At 37.4% G+C, this 18,579-nt stretch overlaps 1 protein-coding gene across 5 annotated transcripts in view; it reads left to right on the forward strand.

Annotated features, from left to right (window-relative positions):
- The window catches only part of LOC143849306 (L-arabinokinase-like), a 34,432-nt gene extending 18,405 nt beyond the window's left edge, over window positions 1-16,027 (forward strand). For 3 of the 5 annotated variants that reach the window (XM_077358291.1, XM_077358292.1, XM_077358295.1), the window contains 8 exons: window positions 968-1,011; window positions 1,107-1,202; window positions 1,286-1,362; window positions 1,856-2,074; window positions 4,764-4,929; window positions 11,708-11,779; window positions 14,173-14,364; window positions 15,657-16,027. In XM_077358291.1, coding sequence (XP_077214406.1) covers window positions 968-1,011; window positions 1,107-1,202; window positions 1,286-1,362; window positions 1,856-2,074; window positions 4,764-4,929; window positions 11,708-11,779; window positions 14,173-14,364; window positions 15,657-15,788 — 998 coding nt within the window. In that variant the 3' untranslated portion in view covers window positions 15,789-16,027. Of the gene's footprint in view, window positions 1-967; window positions 1,012-1,106; window positions 1,203-1,285; window positions 1,363-1,855; window positions 2,075-4,763; window positions 4,930-11,707; window positions 11,780-14,172; window positions 14,365-14,461; window positions 14,926-15,656 lie in introns of those variants that run through there. The other 2 variants (XM_077358294.1, XR_013235641.1) reach the window with 2 other exon arrangements.
- The last annotated feature ends 2,552 nt before the right edge of the window (window positions 16,028-18,579 follow it).

The raw sequence follows: 18,579 nt of genomic DNA on the forward strand, positions 1-18,579 counted from the left end.
GTGATTTTCTTGTATATTTTCCTGGACTACTATTACTAGAATTCAGACTTATTATTTATTAATTTCGTGCCTTTAGTTCTTTTCTTCTTACATTTAACCTTTGGTTTACTTTAAAAAGCTAAAATACCTTGAAGGTGAGGAGTGAAAACCTCACAAAAAGGGTTTTATTTAGAAAAAAGAGAAAAATTAAATAAAAAATCATATTAACATTCACTAAGAGTTAATGAATCATGGTATATCCATAATATCAAATATACAATAATCATCCATTTATCAATTACACACAATTTCCATATGGTCACTGATGATCACTAACTGTAATTTTGAGATGTTCTTTTGGCTGAAAATCTAGCCTATGCATCTAACAAACTGACATGGTCACTCAATGACTAAGACATTCAACAGTCAACGCTCAAACTATTAACTGCTAAAGGTTTCCCCGTTCTTGTCGATGCTACTGTCGACAGTCGTCTGTGTAAATCACTTTGCCATTGACAAATAAAAGAAAGAAAGTAAGACAGGATGATTAAACAAAGAAAGCATGAAAAAGAATAGTTGCTCAGAGTTAAGTTTAAGCTTCAAGGCTTGAGGTGTATGCCTCACATTGTGGGTGGGTGTTTTGTGGAAACTGGGCTTAAAATTAAGTTCAGTATATCAGTTTACTTGGGGTAAAGTACTGAATAGGGACTCATGCGCTTGACAGTGATACCACGTAAAGAAAAGTGAAGGATCGATAACATGGGTATCATGTGCAATCGTATGAAATGTAATATTGACAACTAACACGTATTTGTAGCTTGTTATTTGATAGGTTAAGGTTTCCGTTTTATGCTACCATTAGTCCAATTCTACTCTAATATTACATTCACAGATAAATTTATGTTTTTAGTACTGAAAGGTGGTATGCATATTCCCTTGGAGACACTTTTATTAAATAAACTAAGTTTCAACCTTTTCTTGTCTGCAGGCTTGAAAATCACGCCGAGAGATCTTGCGTTGCTCTGTCAAAAGGCATGAGCATAGCCTTTTGTGTAAAATATTTTTGTTTCTCTAGGATGAATTTTCAAACTATAGATGATTATTTTTTCTTGTCAAATCTTTGGCAGGTGGAGAATCTCATTGTGGGAGCCCCATGTGGAGTGATGGATCAAATGACATCAGCATGTGGTGAAGCCAACAAACTTCTTGCCATGGTTTGCCAGGTGTGCACTGGTAGTTGTAGACAACCTTCAAGTTGTTATTATACAGAAAAATGTGTTTACCTTTTCTATGTTCTCTTGTGCAGCCGGCTGAGGTAAAAGAACTTGTTAATATTCCTACCCATATACAGTTTTGGGGCATTGACTCGGGGATAAGACATAGGTATGAATCCTAGTTGACGCTTTCATTATTGTTTCTTGTGATATCAAATTGTTGACTATATAACATTATAATTAAATTTATTTCAATCTTGTTTGTAGTCTAAGAGGTCTCAAAGTTGGAGGTGTTTATAATTCAATATCTTATTGCTCTGTAGAATTCTTTGCAAAACACTGCTGTACTGATTCTTCAATACCAAAATAATTATATTTCCTACATTCATATGTTTAACTAGCATCAACATGTGATATATAACCATGACGATATATTAAGTCCACAACCAAACTTCTTAGGCCTTAACCCTTCTTCCAAAATGCATAAAACCATACTGAAAAATTTCCCTTTACAGATTTTTTACAATTGGCTAAGCTCTCGTTTTCACTGATCTATATTTTGAGTCTGGTTATGATCACTTCCCGTCTAAAAGTTTTCATATAATGAATGTACTGTATCTATCCCTTCCTCGTTCTTTAACACTAATTAATATCACTTGCAGTGTTGGTGGTGCAGACTATGGGTCTGTGAGAATAGGTGCATTTATGGGCCGAAAGATGATAAAGTCAGAGGCAGCTGCCTTTTTGTCCCACTCAGTGGCTAGTGCCAATAATCCTCAGCATGAGAATGGAACAAATTCTGATGAATTTGAAGAGCCTGACATTGGATTACTTGAAGCTGAAGCATCGCTAGATTACTTATGTAACCTCTCACCTCACAGGTAAAGATCCTTTGACTTATGGTTTTCTTCTAGTTTTAGAGATTGTGACACGGTTTCCATTGGAGTCAATGAATATGATGTTGTTCAGTCCTTAAGCAGTGGCTTTTTAACAATTCACTTAGCTGCTTCCATTCCAAAAAAATAAAATAAAATTAGCTGCTACTTGAGATGCTTGTCTCATTGACACTCTTTTCAAATGATCTGCTCAGTTTGGGACCTACTTAATTGCATTGAATTTATGAAACATGCATACATATCATTTTCCTTTTTCAAAATTAACCAAAACACATACCGGTTAATATTTCAATGTGGCAAATGAATTCCAACTTCAACACCGCATAACATGTCTTAAACTAGCCGTGATATTATTCTCTTTTAAAATCATGAACTTGACTCTGAAATCAGTTCCCCAGTGTCCAAACTCAGACCAGCTCTTGCAATCACCCCACCATTTATATCTTGCTTGAAGAGTAGGTTGACTATATAGAGACAATATTCTTGCCTTATTTACAAGGATAATGATACGTGCCTAAATGGGTCCCATTTAGAATGGAATAAGCTACTTTGTTATTTTAGAGAATAAGATCATATCATACTAGATCTGATACATTTATTAGCTTGAAAGATTAGAATACTAATTTAGATTAGTATATTCTTTATTTAGTTATTTTTATATTTATCATAAGATCTTTCTATGTTTATCTTGGAGTGATTTATATAAGCATATGCTACTGTAATGGAAATCAATGAATGAAGAAACTTGTTTGAGAAATTGTGTCTTGTGCACAAAGGAGGACTGATCCTTCCCTCGAAGTGGATCAAGAGGCCGATCTTCCCTCTAAGAAGATCGAACCACATTGCGAACCGATTAGGGTTCATAACAATTGGTATCTGATATGTGCCTAAATGGGTCTAATCTTTATTTATTATTCTAATCTATCAAGCTAATAAATGTATCAGATCTAGTGTGATATGATCTTATTCTCTAAAATAACAAAGTAGTTTATTCCATTCTAAATGGGACCCATTTAGGCATGTATCAGTATCAGAGCGGTCGATCTTTCTCCATGGCTACATCTTCAGAGTTTTGGGAATCCATGCGTGGAGATCTTCAGAAGATCAAAGCACTCGTTTGAGAAATGATGGAAGGACATCGACGGTTTGTGGAAGGCTTGAACAAAATTGAGACGATGATTGAAAAGGCATGCACGATGAAAAAGACACGGCGAAACAGAAAAAGAGGAGAAAAGAGGAATGGAGAAAGAAAGCAGATAGAAGAAAAACTGAAGAAGCCACAAAAGAAAATCACCGTTGATTTTCAATGTCGTCGAGTTCGACGAGTTCGCCACCGGAAAATCTGTCAATCATCTCAGCCCATCAAACACCAACGTAAAGATCTTCGCCCACAACCATCCTTGAATCACCATCCTAACCATTCCAAAAAAATGCAACGAAAGAGCTTTGACAAAAGACCCGATGATATCAGTTTTAAAATGGAGCCGCCTAAACTCATGATGACGACATGCGTAATGATGACTAATTACAAGACGAAGAGAGGAAAAAAGGACACAAGATCTCATTTTTCACCAACTAATTCTTAATCTCCAACCTTGAGAACAAGGTTGATTTCAAGAGGGGTGGAATGATACGTGCCTAAATGGGTCCCATTTAGAATGGAATAAACTACTTTGTTATTTTAGAGAATAAGATCATATCATACTAGATCTGATACATTTATTAGCTTGATAGATTAGAATACTAATTTAGATTAGTGTAATCTTTATTTAGTTATTTTTATATTTATCATAAGATCTTTTTAGATCTTTCTGTGTTTATCTTGGAGTGCTTTATATAAGCACCTGCTACTGTAATGGAAATCAGAAGAAACTTGTTTGAGAAATTGTGTCTTGTGCACAAAGGAGGACTGATCCTTCCCTCGAAGTGGATCAAGAGGCCGATCTTCCCTCTAAGAAGATCGAATCACGTTGCAAACCGATTAGGGTTCGTAACAGATAAGGTTTTGTAGCTGTACGATTTAGAAGATTAGAGAACTAATGACAGAAGAAAGAGAGAATATAGAACGGAAGAACCGGAGAAGATCAACCTCCATCTCTCTCACATTGATTTTTGAAGCTAAAATCTCTCTCTCTCTCTCTCTCTCTCTCTCTATATATATATATATATATATATATATATATATATATGTTGTGTGTGTTCGAAGATCTTTTAAAAAAGCCTTTAGAATGCAGTTAATAACTTGAGATTTATGTGGAATATTTACTATTTAAAAAATCCTTGAGTCAATCGTCGACTCACTTGAGTTGACACCCCTTACACCCCTTTACCTTGGACAATTTCTTCTCCGATCTGAGTCTTGCCTTATCAAGTCAATCAAATAGTCCTTTGACTTGCTTGAGTTAATGCAGCATTATGAGCCAATCATTGACTTGCTCGAGTCTATTCCTATTTACCTTTGCCTACTTCTCGTCCAAGTCTGAGTTTTTAAACACTGAGAAGACTCGCACATTTAACATATTTATAATTGGCATATTTTAGGAATTTGGTGCTCCATTCTAAAAAACTGGATACATGGCTGGTTTTGGCTTACGGGGACCTAGTTATTTTATCCCAGCATTGTTTTGGGAAGATGGAATGTTTATTTTTTGTTTGCTATATATCTATGTTGCAGGTATGAAGCTGTCTATGCAAAGAAGCTTCCAGAGTTCATGCTTGGAGAGACATTCTTGGACAAGTACTTTGATCACAATGATTCAGTTACAGTGATTGACTGCAAGTGCAACTATGCTGTGAGAGCTCCCGCTAGACACCCTATCTATGAAAATTTCCGTGTCAAGGTTTGTTATTTTAACGTACTTCAATTTCATTGGAATGTAAGATTATTCCTATAAAATGCATACCTCCAAGGAAGTCCCTTTTTTTTTTTTTGCAAACCCTTTGCATGTTACAAGGGGTCAAGGGAATTGTGGTAAAACATAAAACACATATACTTAGTATGCTCCTCTGATAACTAATTGTGAGGAAATCTGAAATTAACAAAGCATTGTCATTGGAATTAAAAAATTGGTTGAAAAATAGCTACTCTTGCTACCAAGGGAGAAAAGGGATATGTTGAACTTTTAATGTGGACGAATATGGAGAGCTTTTTTTTATAGATAAAAGGATTAGCAAACTCGCAAAAGAGGCAGAGTTCTCCTGCAGATAAAAGAGTCCTTTCTATGCCTTTTTTTTGCCAGAGTCCTCGAAATCATTGGCCATTCAGTACACGAGTAAAGAAGCATCAATCCAAAGATTTTTTTACCATACTCTGAATGTTTGCAAAGCTTTTCCCTAGTTACCCAGTGATGTGTTATACACTTACACCATACTCGATAGTTCCCTGCCAAGAATTAGCAAATATGCTTCCAAGACGTTCAAGACCCACTAAAAGAGGCTTAAGGGATGAAATGCATAGCCGACATCACATGATTGAGCAAAATGAACCAGCCGCCACGCCACCCCCCCTCCCCCGCTCAACTAAAGAAGGTTTCCTTTCTAGCCTTCTAGCTGTCCCTGGAACTTGAAGATTATCCTCGCCAAGATGACTTTCTCTTTAAGGGGATTCGCCTATGCATTCCAAAATGTTCCCTTAGATAATACATCATTAAAGAGCTACATTTGGATGGTTTAAGAGGATATTTAGGAAGAGACAAAACTGTTTTGCTAGTGAAAGAAAAATTTCCGGCTCATCATTTACCGAGACTTGACCTGTTATGTGAACGGATGCCGAATATGCCAAACTTGAAAGGGAGATACTCAAAAGACCGGTTCCTACAGTCCACTTCCACTTCCTAATGCTCCATGAGAAGATGTTAGTATGTATTTTGTGGTTAGGTTGCCAATAACTCAAAGAGGTAATGATTCTACTTTTGTAGTTGATGATTGCTCTCCTAAAATGACTAATTTTATTCCTTGTCAAAAGTCTAATGATGCTTCCTATGTTACTAATCTTTATTTCATTAAGCGTCATGGTATTCCCAAGTTCATTATTTTATATAGGGATACCAAATTCCTTAGTCATTTTTTGAGGTGTTTGTGGAAATGGATTGGTACTAGCTTGCTCTATAGTAGTGCCTATCACCCTCAAACGGACAAATCGAGGTGGTGAATTGAACCTTGGGAAATTTTCTTAGGAGTTTGGCAACAAAGAAACCCAAGCAATGGGATATGTTGCTTCCTCAAGCTGAATTCTATTATAATTATGTGGTGAATCGTTCCATCAGAAAGAGTCCATTTAAGGTGATCTATGGAAAATCTCCATAACACTATCTTGACATTGCACTCATTCCCAATCCATCAATTTTAAACAAGCAGGCTGAAGATTTAGTTACCACCATTACAAGAATGAATTAAGAAGTGAGACAAAGAATCTTGAGGAAAGTACCACCAAGGACAAGAAAACTGCCAATACTCATCGTCGAACAAAAATATTCAACGAATGTGATCTTATGTGGGTTTATTTGAAGAAAGAATGATATCCCTTCGGCTCCTATAACAAGCTCAAATAGAAGAAGGTTGGTCCATGTTGAATTCTCAAGAAAGTCAATGAAAATGCTTACAAGATTAAGCTCCCACCAAATATCAACACTCAGCCAACTTTCAATGTTCAAGACTCAAGCAACATATCATAGAGAATTCGATGAAAATTGGTGGGCGAGTTCTTCCTCACCCGTGAAGGATGGTGCAGTGCCAACTGGGCTGCCATGCCATGCCTAGGTGGCTTGGGTGGATTACCAAGGGTTGTTTTAAAATAAATCCTAAGAATATTCCTTCTACAACTACCTTATTTATTAGTCATGGTAAGTTGTGTTTCATTAACTAGTGTCTAGTAAGTTGTATTTCATCAAGTTTAGTAACTTTTGTTGAAAATTGTAGTAATTAATGTTGTGCAGAGAGTCCTAAGAATCCTATAAAATGTGTTGTATGAGATGACGTTGGGAGATTTTAGACATGCTTATATTATTGGTGCTATATCAATTTGGTTGAGCATAGCTCTCTTTTCCTTCTTCTCTTGGTTGTGTTATTGCTTTCTTATTCTTCCCTCTTAATCAACCGCATCAAAGATACACTTGTGGACCATACGATTGATTATGTAAGCTGTGAAAAAATATTCATGAATACAAGATGAATGAAAAATACCTGGAGAGGAACCCTTGGATCTCTGAGTTTAGGGTTTAACCATGCTTTGATTCCATATAATCTTTGTTTGGGGAAATAATTGTGTTCAATTGTTCATGGAGTTCGGAGAAAGCCAACCTATGCCATTCTTTATTGAAATCGCGGGGAATAGAAACCCACTTCTGCAAAATTGAGGCTCATTACCAACTGAAGTTAAGTCAGTTAAGTTAGATTATATATACTTTTCATCTCAATCCCATCAACTCAGGTTACTTTTAATGTGCAATATCTCGAACAAATAGAAATTAATTTAAAATCATCAATAGTTATGCCCATTCTATTTTGATTGAATCATACAATTCACATACGGCAATAATCAAATAAGATTTAGATGATTTGTGAAGAAGTTAGGGATGTTGGAGGCGGATTGGTTCTGCTTGGCCTGTGCCTACTGGAACTTCAAATGGCGACGTTGTTGTCGATGGTGTATGCAAAATCATCGCGATCTCCTGCTAGGAGTTTCAGCCCCATACCCATCGAAGGGGGTCAAGGAATCGAAGCAAGGAGGAGTTAATTCGGAGACCCGGAGATTGGAGTTGTTCATCCTGTCATTATCTCAATTTCAGATGGAGGAACAAATGCCGGAGGTGCCACTTGGTTAGGTTGGAGGGAACTAGATATGGTAAGCAAAAGAAAAACCCTAGTGGCTCATTGGATAATACTAGTAAAGAAGCTGGCCGATGGCCTGATTCGGGGCAGATCTCCTCGCTGGTTGAAGGGGGTGTCCCATCCATAACCATCTCGGGTAAGGAGGTTGAAACGAGACTGAATACTCTTAAAAGTTGTCTCATCGGGAGCAAGCAGAATGCGTCTGGATCCCTTGATGACTTTTGGCAATGGCCGAAGAGATACTGAAACATCCCCTCTCTTCCTAGTCCTTGTGAGTTATTAAGGAATGAAGTTTTGTTTATGTTCGAATTGGATGAGGAGACTGCCATGATCCTGGCCAAAGGATCGAAGGCGTGGGACAATAATTTGACTTCTCTCTCCACCTGGAGCACAGAGTATGCCCAAGGTGTGGAGGCGCTTTGCGTTAACTTTTATGGCATCCCCCTTCATGTTTGGGTCCTATCAACAATCTAAGCATTAGGCAATTTGCTAGGTCGAGTTTTGGAAGTGAAAATGGAAGGGGACCATAATAGCTGTATGGCATTCGTTTCCGCTAAAATCCTTGCTCTGTGGTGGAAGCCACCTCCATTCCTCATTCAGATTCGAGTATTGGATCGAAGTTACACGGTTGGAGTTGAAATTCGGAATAATCAGAGATCGGAGCAGTTGTCGGAGCGGGGGTCGCTGCTTTGTCTCTCCTCGGAAATTCAGGGTAAGGAGACCGATGACCCAATGAGGCCCTCGAATTCAAATTTGAATCTTACCAAGGCGCCAGGTCATATGCAAGGTACGGTGTCTACCTCCTTTCTGTCCCTCCCTCTGAATGAAGTCAGGGTCTCGGAAATCTCAAACCTTCCTAGTTTAGTTTCTCCCCTGCCTACGCTATCAGAGCCTACTATGAGAGAGCCCTATAGGAAGAGGCATCGTCATAATTTTCCCCTAGGTTTGTCAGATCCCTGTGCCAAAAGATATGGTAGAGTGGATTTGTGAAGACAAGGGTAGATCTTGAAACCTTTTGACCAATGATCTCTCGCTTACCAATCTCGGGAGCCCGCATTGAGGCTCGAAAGCCGGAAAATGTATGTCCAAGGAAACAAGGCTGCAGAATGGATAAATCTGATTCCACTGGGGGGCCATCTTGTGGAAGATCACTCATGGACAAAATGAGCACCCCCCAGAAATTTACACCAGGTGTGTGTGAGATTTTAGAAGTTAACAATTTGATTGATGGGACCCCCTTGCTACCCAAAGCATGTGTCGCTTGTGGATGAGGGGGTTCCCCAAGTCCTGGTTTGGGTTTGGGGGATAATAATCGAAAAAGGTAATATTTCTTATCTGATACGGATACTATAATGATGTCGGCTATTGGAGGAATGATTACCTTCTTTTCATGAGAGAGTTGATTGAAATACCTGCTTTGACATATGACTAAAGTATTCATTTCTCGAGACATTAATATTTTTTGGGAAGACGTAAAGGTTACTTGTAATGGGGGGCTTAGAAATGGCCATTTCGGCGCAATTAATGATCACATATGATAGCGGGAGATTTTTGCACGTCACATTAATTACAAGTTCGGATACTTGGCTCTCACTCAGTAACCATCCCGAGGCAGTTTATCAAAAATTTAGTTCCTTTTTGCCTCCTCGTCTCCTTTAATTTTTTTGGGCTCGGGATCTTTTACTTCAAGATGGAAAACCAGAGCGCTTCGTCCTCCTCTTGCCCTGCTTCTTCAAGCTCCTTGATTCTAAGCCAAAAGAGAAAACAAACAGTGGAACTATCAGAGATGAAGGTCTCCTTAAAACAGTTGAAAGAGATGGTATATATGGAGGAATTAGCCTCTAACCACTCGCCTACACATAGAGAAGTTATTAGGGACTTCTTAAAACGACAATGGAAGTTATTTAAAGAGGCTGCTAACAGGAGGCCAGAAGTGTTTTTCAATCTGACCGGATTGCGTAACGTGAAAGAATCTCACTCTCCCATGCACAAGCATCCTTTCTTTATCAAGGTGATGGAGGATGAAAAGACCTCAAGACGCCTTCGGTGGGAGGAAGAAAAGAAGGTAGGGATCCAGAAGTTAGAGGCAATGATTATCAGGAAGAGAGCAATAGGAGAGAAAGATCAATCTGATGATGAGTTCTCGACCTTGAGTCTTGAAAAGGAGGTTTTCGCCTCTGAGGTTGTGGGCCTCCTTCTGGAATTAAATAAGTGTTCATCTTAAGGGGAGTATTTTCCAAAAGTTCTAATTTTGACTACTTTAGAGTTTGATGCATAGTGATTTTACAGATAAACTTTGAGTTATGGAGTAGTGGGCTTTGATGGAACAAAGATGGTTTTGTTTTTTGGTCTGTTGGCATCCTTCATGTCTGTAAATATGCAGGGGACCGCTGGTCCTATCTCCTGTATATTTCGACTTCATATATTAATATATATAAACTTGTCGCTTTTCAAAAAAAAATAAGATTCAGATGATTTGTGAATTGTTTTCCATAGGTCTATTTATTTGCTATTTATTTCTGTCCACCAGCTTATACTTTTCTGTGGGTTAAGATTTTGTATGCCAATACTATCTAATTGTATATATTTTTACGATTATTATAACAGCCTGGACATGAGTCTATTAGGATTCTCATGCTCACAATCTGACACCTTGTGTACATAGTTGAAACCAGTGTTTAAAAACTCGTTGACTCGGCTCGGAACTCGGCCGAGTCGACGCGGTTTGGTGGTTACCGAGTCGTGGAGTCACGGACTCGGCGAGTCCAGTCCATCTCGGACGAGTTCGAGCCGAGTAAAAAAAATCCGCCATTAAAGCTTGGAAAAGAAAAAAACAGCGAAAGAAGAGAGGATATCGCTAAAGAAGAGAGAGGATATCATTGAAAAAAATAATGTGTCCGTCAGATTTGGAAAACAAAGCTGTGAGAGCTGTATTTTCAGCTCTATTTTCAACACCTACTTAATTTTCTCCCTTTATATTTTCCTCTTCCCCACTTTTTAGGGACACGTGCTCGTTTTTAGGAGAAAGAATGGCCAGCAAGTAAGTCAAGTAGTCAACCTTCCTTCTTTAATACATTGCGAAATTTTAAAAAAAAATGACGCACAGCCCATTAATGTTATGGCTTATGAAATGGACGGTTTGGATCTGTGGATGGTGTATAGTCCAATTTTTTTCCTAAAAGTGCACGACTGTTGTCTACCCATACAATAGGATAATCCATACCGTCCATTTGATAGGTCACATATACTCTCAAGAGTTTTTCTGAAAAATATTGTGCTGCCGATACCATTGGATGATCCAAACCGTCCGTTTCACATATTTAATTTTTTAATTTAAATTATGACTCAGCCGCGTCAACCGCGTTCTTGGCCGCGTCCGCGTCGAGTCGACTAGGTTTTTCTTCGGCCGCATTCCGCGTCGTATCCGCATTTTTAAACACTGGTTGAAACCCTTAATCTTTTTTTACCCAGAAAAAGTGGAGATTTTTGTATGTGAAGTTTGAAAAACCACAAGCCAATAGGATAACCCAATAAAGAAGAGAGGTAACCTCAGAGTGTCTATATATTGTTATGATCACTAATAGACCTAGTTTAAATTGTTTGGAACCTCCTGGAATCATTAAGGACTAGACGAGTGATTAATATCTAATACCATAATCCTAATACAAACTGGTGTCAAGCCATTAGGTGTTAGCTAATGGAGGTTCTACTGTAATGTTCAAAATGGTGGTAGCTGTTTCTAGAGTAAACTAATTTTGATTTGTCTCCTCATGGTTGCTTAATCTGCAGGCTTTCAAAGTTCTACTGACTGCAGCTACAACAGATGAACAACTTTCTGCTCTTGGGGAGCTCATGTACCAGGTACTTACAATTTTGAGTGCAAGAGGTTTCTTGTTTGTTATTGGAATGATGCTAAAGTTTCAATTTTTCTTCTCTAGAAATAGCCTACAATTTTGAATTGGCTAAATTTGTTATTCTCTTCTGATCTTTGCAAATATGAAAATAGTTCCGTGTTGATTTACAAGAATAGGGTTGTTAATTTTGCAAAAAATAGTCATTTGCATAATTTATTAGGTTTTGAGTCCTCAGAAAGGTCCATATGCTTAGAAAGACTAATTATACTTCTCGATGGGCCCATATAAAGGGTTATTTTTGTCCTTTCATCATAATATTATGATAACCTATTTAACAAGATTGATGGGCCCATATGAAGGGTTATTTTTGTCCTACCATCATAATATTATAATAACCTATTTAACTAATATACTCCATCTTTTAGGCAGATTTGTTCCGTTTTAGGAAATGGAATGAAACATTTTGTCCATTTCAGGTGAAATGAAATCATATTAATAACTTATATTGCATTCATCCCTCCCAGTTAGAAAGAACTCGTCCTCGGGTTTAAATCCCTCAATACTTTCATATTCATAAGTAATACAAAAAATGCTTTCCATCAAATTACGTACTTGGAATAGAGTTCCGATTTAATTTTCGCAAATTTCCATTTAGGATATTTTACACTTCTCTCATCAATTTGAATATGTTAAAGTATAAAAGATCAAATAACGCTTTATCCAGCAGCTTAAGCTTTGGGAGTAATTGGTAGATTCACATGGTATTAGAGCCAAAGGTCCTGTGTTCAAACTTCAAACCTCCTCGATATTAAAAAATTCACATGGAATGGCAAACCCAAAAAGAGCGGCCACATGTGCCACGTGTGGGCCAACCCTAAAAAAAGAGGGGCCACACGTGAGGGGGAGTGTTGAGGTATAAAAGATTAAATATTGCCTTCTCCAACAGCTTACGCTTTTGGAGTAATTGGTAGTTTCACAGAATCAATGGCAGCAACATCATCTCCCAGCGCTTAGGCAATCTTTATTAAATTTTCGATTCTTAAAAACTTTCTTCAACTCCTTATCGAAATTTTGACTTCCATAATCATAAAGATGAGGCCTCCCAAATTCAAAAACGTCTTTGTCAACATAGCTAAATCATTTTCTTTAGCTTCATGAAAGAGTAATTCTCCAAACTCTTCCATTATTTTCTTTGTAAATATTTTCATTAAAAGTTGGTCAACTTTCCCAATAATTTCTTCAACATCCATAAATTTCATGGAATAACACAACCACTACTAACATTTCATGGCAATGGACATGAAAATCATCACAATCAGAATTGTAGCTTGAAGATTTTCGGCAATAGCCCTCCTATCGGCTCATCATTGTGCTCCAGAAGTCCCACATGCTCTAGGCTACGAATTATCTACTCAATTTTCTGTTGAAAGTTCTGCATCCCTTTTTCCCTTTGAGATTCACAATCTACAACTACCCTTGTAATTGCTCTTTCCATCAAGCCAGTCACTCGCTGAATCCACACATAGCAAACTCCAAGGACCAGAACTTACTTTAGTGCTAAACAATGCAAAACAAGGTTTGATTTGAAAATAAATAAAGAAACTAGCGAAAACAACAAAGATAGTGATCAAAGAACTCAATAAGGGCAAGGGCTCTCAATTTTTCAGTTCTCAAATCATAACAATAAAATAGCTAAAAATTAGCTAAAAGTTCATCAAAATGGGGGGAAAACACTCTTTAAACAATTGTAGAATCCACCTTTACTCTCAATCTTTCATTATCATCTAATTCGAGCAGTTCATTGCAACCCTGATAACCCTTTCCTAAGGACATAAGGACTAAAACTAAAATTATAAACTTAGACAATCAAAATTCAATTTTTGTCAGCAATCTTGCCAATTAACTTTGGCAACTTTTGTGATACAAAATGATGAAATCTTGTAAAATATGTAGAATAGAAATTTTAGGTCCCTAAGAGATCTTTGAAATCACGTTCAAAGTACAACCTCTGGAAGGTCAGGAATCAGGATGCCTGAACTTAGTTCAACTTGGATTCTGCACTGCATTGATTTGGCAGGTCTTTTATGCCTACTAGGACAAAACTTAATTTTATCCTTTTCCTGGGCTTTTGCTGTGGCTTAGTTGTTAGTTCTGCATGTTTATTGTGCTATAATTTACGTTGATACATTTTCCAGTGTTCTGCACTTACAAGAATTGTATTTCTGCATTACATGTCTTTCAATATCATCATGCAACTATTCAAATGTGTTGGCATGTCTAGGTCATTCCAAGGCCATCGTGTCTAATGACTTGTGTTTGCATGTGAAACTGACACCCATGTCAATTTCTAAATCATATAGATTCCTCTAGAAGTAAAAATGTTTTTTTCTTGCTTTGTAGTGCCACTATAGTTATGGCGAGTGCGGTCTTGGATCCGATGGGACAGATAGACTAGTAAATTTGGTGGAGGAAAGGCAGAACCGTAGTGAAAGCGGGACTTTATTTGGTGCAAAGATTACTGGTGGCGGCTCAGGTGGTTCTGTTTGTGTTATGGGAAGGAACTGTATCCAAAGTAGCAAGGAAATTCTTGAGGTAGCTTTTTTCTAAATCTTGCTTCATTTGCAGACTTTTTAATTAGAAATTTATTACTTTCTTTTTGGTAGGTTAAATTTTTTTTCCTATTTTCTAGCAAAGCAGCATACTAGGAAACGGTCTGGTACTCTGTCGGAGGTTGCTCTCTCGCCCAACCATTGGTGGGGTGATCGGACCAATCTGACATGAAATTGTGCAACCACCTTGAATTACCATAGGTCTCATCCGAGCGATGTGGATGAGAGGACCCAGACCCAGACCCAGAATTTTTCTCTTGTGGAGGACCAAATTGAATCTATTTGTTACTGACTAATTCCACTCAACCTTTATGATGAATAATGTTTTGAATGTTAACGTCGATGATACGAATTATACGTGTTAAAATTATCTAGGTATTGAGTTGGCAGTAATAAGTAATGACTAAACAATTAAGCAATTATCATATTTATTTGTATGTTTGTACTGTTGTACAAGAGCTGTGCAAAGATAAAGTATTATCTGGTATTATATGTAAGGGCTTGATTTGATACACAGTAAATTAAATTGTTTTTTTTTTTTTTTCTTATCACGCACTCGCTAAATATAGTACATTGCAAGAGACGGCAATTTATTTTATGAGATATTTTTTGTAGAAAGCATTCAAATAAATATTGCATAGAATACATCCAGATAAATATTCCACACTCCCTTAATTCAATAATGGCAATCCACTCTTCTTGTAAAACATTTTCTAATCAGCTGTTATTAACTGTTACTGGGTTGTATGAAAATGATTGCTTGCAACAACTATAACCGATAATTATTCTGCAATTCTAACATCAACACATACGAAAACACGGTTAGTAATAAATATTGCATAAAGCATTGAGGCCATACATGTATTTAAACAGCAAATGTGGATTGTTTGCCTTTTTCTCAAAATATTAAATATAGTTTCATTATGTTTGAAAAATTCAACCCTTCACCTCTTTCTTTGAAAATTGACCTCAATTTTCAGAGAGTGAAGTGTAATGATCCCATGTTTTAATTGAGACTAGTGCCACTACAAGGGTGCCTTTATCATTTCATGGGCCTCATTTGGTCACACCAATGGGACAGATGAGCTATGGTTTGCCAGTATTGGCTGCCTTTGCCTTTAAATTTAAACAATGTCATCAGTGAATTTAAAATATTGATCTTTTTCTCACTAGGAAAATTGGATATGTTGGTTATTTGTACAAAATCTATGAACATGCTCACTCACAATCTGTGTGAAAAATCACGTATTGTAATTGTTGTGTTGGAATTTTCAGATTCAACAGAGATACAAAGCTGCCACTGGTTATTTGCCATATATATTTGAAGGATCGTCTCCAGGTGCCGGGAAGTTCGGTTACCTAAAAGTGCGTCGCCGGTTCACTCCGGGCCCGAATCCAGACAATTAATTTGGTAGACTTAAAAGGTAATTTTGGTTTTAGTTTTTTTCTAGAAGTTACTAAAAAACACCAACTTAAACCTCCATTTGAAGATGGGAAAATAAGATTATTCTTATATTTAGTATGATTATGTATATTCAATAAAATCATTTTTTCAACAATAAGGTTTTCTTCAATTAACAGTTGTCTATGTATTTGTGTACCTCCAAACAAGACATACTTAGGTTATTGAGACATGCATTCATCCATGCTTCTCTGCAGATAACAAATTTTAGTGTAAAAAAATGTATGAAAAATGCAAGCTGACAAATAAGAATGAACTTCTGAAACCGATTAATGGAGACACTGGGGTTAGGGACGAGGAGTGAAATTTGTGCTACACATTGAACTCAGGGTATCATTTTAGCTCACAACTTGCACAATGTGACTTTATCCTCTTGATAGGGTTACAAATTGTTTTAATTACTAATGGCTCAGCTTTTCTCTAGTCTTTAACACAGTAGGCTATGAAGACCACCTAAATAACTCTATGGGACGCCCACATATAGGCGATGGTGGTGACAAGTAGGCCCCACTTGCGATCTTATATGAGACCACAAGTAAAGATATACTTGTACACATGTGGGTTCACAAGTAGACCCACTTATACTCTCATGTGAACTCACTAGTAGGACTTCCTAATATTTTACCACGATAGATTAGCCCCTCTACCTCAATAGATAACTCTTTTTACCTTGATAAGAAAACCTTAATTGAAAAAAATAAACTCTACCCAATAGTACATTACCCCAATGTCAATCCTACTATCACCATAGAATTACCTTGATATTTAACTTTAAATATCCCAATAGAGAATGCGATTGGGGTTGGAAAATAGAATGTACATGAGGAGCAATTCTTGAAAGAATATGTCCCTTATTACCAAAAAGGACACCCCATATTCATTAATGCTCTGTTTGCTTTGGATTTTGAGAATTGATTTTGAGTCCAAAACTGATTATCCAAGTCGTAGATTAGGCAACTATGTTAGATTAGGATTATTCTTATCTTCATTTTACGATATTTATCTTAGTACTTTACATAAGCACTGATTAGAGTTTATTATGGGCTAATCAAGGTTAGTGAAAATCATTTTGTTTTTCTGTACCAACACTTGGTAATCTTGTTTCATCATCTTGTTTGGCGCATTTGACTAGTACTTGTTCAACACGTCTTAGACCAACATAAAACGTGTCACTATTGTCTAGTCCTACCTATCATGCACCACTAACATTTGGAAAAGAAAGAGTTGACAAGAACCATACTTGGTTTACAAGGATTTTTGAGGAGAGATGCAAAGGGTGAGAGAGCTGAGAGCACCAAATTCATTTCAAGAAGACTTGGCAAGAACCATACGTTTTTCATATGGGTTTTGCAAAGGGTTGAGAGAGAGAGAAAGCATCAAAATGATTTCAAAAAGAGTTGGCAAGAACCACACGGGTTTCATATGGGTATTTGTGGAGCAAAGGGATTAGAGAGAGGGGTCTTATCTTAAGATGAAGTGGGGGAATAGTATATTCTCACCAACCCACTGAGAGAATCGAATGGGGTTGGAATTTCGGCACAACACTTTGCAGCGAAGTGGACTCACCACTTTAGTCAATCCTCATATAAAACGAAAGGGTGTCAAAACTATTATCTTATCTTGTGAGAGCTTTTCACACTATAGCAGATGATAAAATAATCTTCTTTGTAGGGGGGGTCAAATTCGAGGTGCCACCCAGAAAAATTAGGCAGGCCACTTAATTCCGCAATGTACACAATTTTGCACGTGGTATGACTATCAAAAAGGACAAACTAAAATGGGTGGAATGCCTAAATCTGTAGGTACCAATAAGTATCCCCTTATAAAATATCCTTGACCTTTGCTAGGGACCATCGCAGAAGGCATTTAGCGGGCGGGCTGCTGCATGAGAGAATAGCCACATCAGATGATAAGACAAAATCTGTTGAAAAGTGAGCCTATGTGGCTGTTCTCTCATTCAGCAGCCTGCCCGCGAATTGCTTTCTGAGATGGTCCCTGGCAAATCCCTAAGATAGATTTCTAGAAGTCCCTATATGTTTTTTAGACATGGGTCATGTGTCTTTTCAAGCCCACTTTGATTGTGAAGCTACAATCGAAAAATGGGACTCGATAACCCTAATTTTTGGTAGCTATGAAAATTGGAAGGTCAAGTCGAGAAAGCATAGGTCCTTTTCCCTTTACCAACATAGATGAAAACTTCCTTAGTTCAAACCAAAAAAAGGGCCGACCAATATTTTGACCAGACAAAGGTGGCGGTGTGCACTGTTACAGTCCTAAGTAGGGTCCGGGCTTGTCTAGGTACGAGACTAAGTGGGACTCAACTTAGTATGGGGCAAGTTTAAAAGGCCTAGCCTAATGCGTTCCATCATTCTAGAAGCTTTTTGCATATGGTTAGATAGCTTTTTGCATATGGTTAGATATCTAACATTTGGTATAAGAGCCACGTGCATCGTTTTTACCTAAATAAACTAGCATATCTATCAATGGTAACAGTTGACAGGAAATGCAGTTAGTTTCTGATGATCAACCTCAATTCGTTTCCAGACCCAAAAGTCAAGTTCTCAAATGGGCTTTTAAGGGGTTACTCATCTGGGAGCGCATGATGATTGGGTCTGGACCCTTAAGATCAGCCTGAGAGACTGTTAGTTATTTTTATTACCATTAAATGAAAGTGAAATGATATTTGCACCAACTTTTCTAGCATTTCTTCCATATTTGGTTTGCCTGTCCCATGAA

The sequence above is a fragment of the Tasmannia lanceolata genome, unplaced genomic scaffold (assembly GCF_043159265.1).
Source record: "Tasmannia lanceolata isolate RefF3 unplaced genomic scaffold, GAP_Taslan_0.1 ptg000018l, whole genome shotgun sequence".
In the NCBI taxonomy this organism is placed as follows: Eukaryota; Viridiplantae; Streptophyta; class Magnoliopsida; order Canellales; family Winteraceae; genus Tasmannia; species Tasmannia lanceolata.